Below are 4,119 nucleotides of genomic sequence, written 5' to 3'. Positions count from 1 at the left end.
TTGTCTTGATATTGAGCTTCAGACCATAGTGAAGGCTGTAGTCCTGGACCTTCTGAAGCAAGCACTTCAGGTTCTCCTCAGTTTCAGAAAGCAGGGCTTTGTCATCTTCATAATGCAGAATGTTGATGAGTCTACCTCCAATCCTGATGGTACATTTCTCCTCATAGAGCCAATTACAAAATATTTTATTACAGAGATGTTAATATGAGTCAATTTAATTATCCCTGCTCTAATATTGAGCAGCTCTGGTGGCACAATTATTAAAGTATTGAGGTCCTAACTGGAAGATTTATGACTCAAATCCTTCAGTACTTTCTTAAGAGAAAGAGTTGTCAATTTGCTTCTGCCAAAATGGCAGTTCTTCTCTATCATGCGGGGTCACTATGAGGATGAATCAACTCCATGGCAACAGTGTTGTTTTTACTGCTGTGATACCATTTGTCACAACTATCTGATAAAAACCTTTAAAAACACTCAGTTCGAACCCACCAGCTGCTCTACAAAGAAGGATAGTAAGCTCCTCCCTTGCAGTTAACTATATTTGAAAACTGACTTGAAGGTCAGCTATAGGTCAGTTCTGGCTCAATGGCACACAACAACAGCAAAAGCTTAATAATGTTTTGATATACAATCTTCAAAGATAAACTTCATTAATATGCAACACAGCTTGTTACCCAGTGGACCACAAGAACTCTGAAATGTAGCAAAGTGTGTTTTTCATAGTTCTTTCAGGGGGAAAAAAACCAGAAGCATTTTCCAAGTTCCAAGCAAAACCTTTTAGGATTTTCAGTGGAATTTCCTTGTAACTATAGATAAATGACAATTCTTTTAAAAATATTGAGCTTTTTTACCTATTAGTATACTTTCCCTTCTGTTGTTTAGGTCTCACGAATATTTTTAAATAAAGCATTCTAATGTTCTATGTAGATATTTAATTTGTGTCGTAGCACTATTGAGGGACAGGATACATGCCTGAAGCACTCTCTTCTTGATTTAGAACCATGCAGTGTGTCCTTGCTCTGTTCTGAAGACTGCTTCCTGGTTCAACTAGAGGTTTCACATAAGCACAGTTAGGTGTTCTGAGATTCCCATTCTCTTCAAGGTTAACTGCAATTAGTTGTCATCAACATGTCAAACGTCTTTGCATAGTCAATGAAACATAAATAGATAGCCCTCTGGGACTTGTTGCTTTCTTCCAAGATCCATTTAACATAGCAATAATGTCTCGAGTGCTACAGCCTCTTTTAAATCCTGTTCGTATTTCTGGTATTTCTCTGTCAGTGTACTGTCTTAGTAATTTCTGGATAATCGTCAGCAGGATCTTGCTTGTGGGTTATATGAGTGATAGTGTGTGATAATTGCCATACTCTGTTGGGTCACCTTTTTTTCAGAATTGGACTAAATATAGATTTCTTCCAGGCAGTTGGTCAGGTAGTTGTCCTCTAGATTTTTTGGCACAATGTGGTGTGCAAGTCAAAGACAGCATCTGTTAAAATATGTCAATAGGTATTACATAAATTCCTGAGACTTTATTTTTGGCCAAGTCCTTCAGAGCAAACTGAACTTCCTCCTTCATCAGCATTGAGCTTTATAAGGAGGAATGTGTCATCAGGATTGCAGCAAGACTCAATAGCCTATGTTATCCAGATGGCACAACTTTGCTTGCTAAAACTGAGGAGAACCTGAAGGGTTTGCTGCAGAAGTCAAGGACTGTAGTCTTCAATAAATATTGAAGTTCCACATCTAGAAAACAAAGATTCTCACCACTGGACCAATTGGCAGTACCATATAGATAGAGAAGAGATTGAAGTTGTTAACAGTTACAGCTTGCTCAACTCCACAATCAACGCTCTTAGCACTAGCACCAATGAAGGAATTTTTCTTTTACTTTTCAAAGAGAAGAGCAAACAGGGGTGGGGGGTGAGTAGGGAGAAATATACAACAATGAATGAATGGAAATCTGTAAATGTTCAATAAAATTAATAAAAATTTTTAAAAAGAAACAAAAAGAAGAATTGCATTAGGTAAATGTGTTCTCAGGGACCTTTCAGAGTGTTGAGAAGTAACACGAATTTGGATCAAGGTGTGCTTATCCAGTCCATGGTCATCATAATCATTTGCTATGCATCAGAGATAAAAATGACTAAAGATGATAGATGAAGAATCAATGCCTTTGAATTGTGGTGTTGGAGAAGAACCTTGAACATACCGTGGACCACCAAGAAAACAAAGAGGTCTGTCTTAGGGATGGTAAGACCAAGTTTCTTCTTGGAAGCTAGGACTTTGAAGCTCCATCTCACAAGGACATCATACTTGGAACAGTGGATGCATAGTGTAGGAAAGGAAAATCACAGAAGAGATGAATTGATAAAGTAACTAGGGAAATGGGTTAGGAGTGTGGGAGTCAGTGAGACTGGATCAGGACAGGGCAGGCTTCAGAGCTGCTGTACATATGGTCACTATGAGTTGCAGGTAAATCGATGGGACATAAGAATAATAACAAAAGTAGCACTAGGTTATTTGTTAATATGGTGAACAAGCACATGAAGAAATGTTCAAATTCCCTAGCTCTAAGAGATGCAAATCAAAACAACTATGTGATATCATCTCACCCCAGTTACAATAGCAAAGTTCAACAGAGTAGCAAACAACAAATGATGTTGAGGTTTTGGAGCCATTAGTCACTGTTGGTGGGAGTGTAAAATAGTGAAACCAGTCTGGAAGGCAGTATGGTGCTTTCTCAAAAAGTTGGAAATAGAAATACCATTTGACCCAGCCATTCCACTATTGGGAATAAACCCTAAAGAAACCAGAATTGCCATCCAAACTGATATATGCTCACCAATGTGCAATTGCTGTGTTGAAAATAGAAAAGAGCTGAAAACAACCCCAGTGCACACCAACAAATGAATTGATAGTGAAACTGTTCTATATTCACACAGGCGAATACTACACACACTGAAAAACAAGGAACTCATAAAATATTATACAAAGTGGGTGACCCTGGAGGACATTATGCCGAGAGAAATATTTCAGTCACTAAAGGACAAATACTGCATAATGCCACTGTTATAAAACATGACTGGCATGGAATTTGGAGGAACACTAAGAAAAGCGGGGATAAAAAAAAATGAGCACTGCATTTAAATAGAAAATGAAAAGAACTGTCTTAAAAGAAATGTATGATTAGGTATTATTTTCATGACAAAAACCCAGAATAAGAGGCCCATAGAAAAGTGGACTGGGGGGCAGGGTAGGAAATAGGAAGGGGGAAATTTTGCAACAGTGAAAGAATCTTTTTAAAGAGAAAATGAACTGAGTGGGAGGAGGAAAATGTGCAACAATGAATAAATGGAAATTCAAGTTTTCTGAAAACTTTCCTTAAAATATAAATTAAAAAATTTTTAAAGTCACACAAAAAATAGGAAACACTTAACACTATCAAAAAAAATTCATGTCCTGATGAAATTTTTTCAACAATATTTAAATAACTTGAAAATTCTTGCAAAATATTCACCTTTGAATACAAAGACAGTATCCTTGGCATGAGCCTCATATGCAGCATCCAACTTTGATGGAAGAGAGGGCCAATGTGAGGAAATAGAATACAATATAGGTGCAGGAACACTGTGGTTTTTTTGCCAAAAATATCTGTAATACATGAAAACAAATGAAGATGTCATTCTCCATTAGATATTTGAGAGGATGGGGATATGAGCCTATTTTTTTGCTTATCACTCTTCTTTAGATGGTGTTCAATTCTAGGACTCTAGAATTTATGGCAGGAACTGTTTTGACAGTGTAATTATTTAAAATGGTTTATGTCCTAAAGTCTGTGCCCATATGTATGTATATGATGCATGCATTTATACATTGCAAAAAATTTTAAAAATAGCATTAAAACTTATTTATATTTGTACTTGTAGTAATATATATATTTATATTTGTAAACATTGTTGGAAAAATACAAAGGAAACTGGTAGGTGTGTTTATATATATGGGGAGAATATATTATAAGATAGCACAACTTTGCTTGCTAAAACTGAGGAGAACCTGAAGGGTCGAGGACTGCAGCCTTCAATATGGATTGAGGCTCAATATCAAGAAGACAAAGATTCT

The 4,119-nt window shown here is 36.5% G+C and overlaps 1 protein-coding gene across 1 annotated transcript in view; it reads right to left on the bottom strand.

Annotated features, from left to right (window-relative positions):
- MMP10 (matrix metallopeptidase 10 (stromelysin 2)) overlaps positions 1-4,119 on the bottom strand; it is a 39,708-nt gene that overhangs the window by 26,854 nt on the left and 8,735 nt on the right. Inside the window, exon 7 of the mRNA XM_006887353.1 lies at positions 3,518-3,651. Within this exon, the coding sequence (XP_006887415.1) occupies positions 3,518-3,651 (134 nt within the window). The remainder of the gene's footprint in view (positions 1-3,517; positions 3,652-4,119) is intronic.

Source organism: Elephantulus edwardii, unplaced genomic scaffold, assembly GCF_000299155.1.
Source record: "Elephantulus edwardii isolate Elephantulus edwardi_28Jun2011 unplaced genomic scaffold, EleEdw1.0 scaffold00056, whole genome shotgun sequence".
Taxonomy (NCBI): Eukaryota; Metazoa; Chordata; class Mammalia; order Macroscelidea; family Macroscelididae; genus Elephantulus; species Elephantulus edwardii.
Note: the sequence above shows the minus strand (reverse complement) of the source record. Positions and strands in the feature narration are given on the sequence as shown.